The sequence below is a fragment of the Antrostomus carolinensis genome, unplaced genomic scaffold (assembly GCF_000700745.2).
Source record: "Antrostomus carolinensis isolate BGI_N321 unplaced genomic scaffold, ASM70074v2 scaffold38887, whole genome shotgun sequence".
Classification (NCBI taxonomy): Eukaryota; Metazoa; Chordata; class Aves; order Caprimulgiformes; family Caprimulgidae; genus Antrostomus; species Antrostomus carolinensis.
Window position 1 is genome coordinate 1 of NW_010330198.1, and position 265 is coordinate 265.

The 265-nt window shown below is 65.3% G+C and overlaps 1 protein-coding gene across 1 annotated transcript in view; it reads left to right on the forward strand.

Moving 5' to 3' along the window:
* Positions 1-25: 25 nt before the first annotated feature.
* The window catches only part of VPS51 (VPS51 subunit of GARP complex), a gene marked incomplete at its 3' end in the record, with an annotated part of 1,427 nt that continues 1,187 nt past the window's right edge, over positions 26-265 (forward strand). Inside the window, exon 1 of the mRNA XM_010172855.2 lies at positions 26-67. Coding sequence (XP_010171157.1) covers positions 26-67 — 42 coding nt within the window. The remainder of the gene's footprint in view (positions 68-265) is intronic.

Below are 265 nucleotides of genomic sequence, written 5' to 3' on the forward strand. Positions count from 1 at the left end.
CGAGCCCCGCAACGTCCGCGCTGTCATGAAGCGCGTGGTCGAGGACATCACCGCCATCGACGTCCAGGTTGGGGCAACGCCACAAGCCCAGCAGGGCTGGGGGGGCCTGAGGGGTCCCTGAGGGTCTGGGAGGTCCACATGTGGTCCTTGGGGATCTCTGGGTGTCCCAGAAGGGTTTGGGCGGGTCCCAGGGGATTTGAGGGTTCCTGGGTGGTTTTGGGGGTGTCCCAGAGGGTATTTTGGGGGGGTCCCAGAGGTGTTCTGG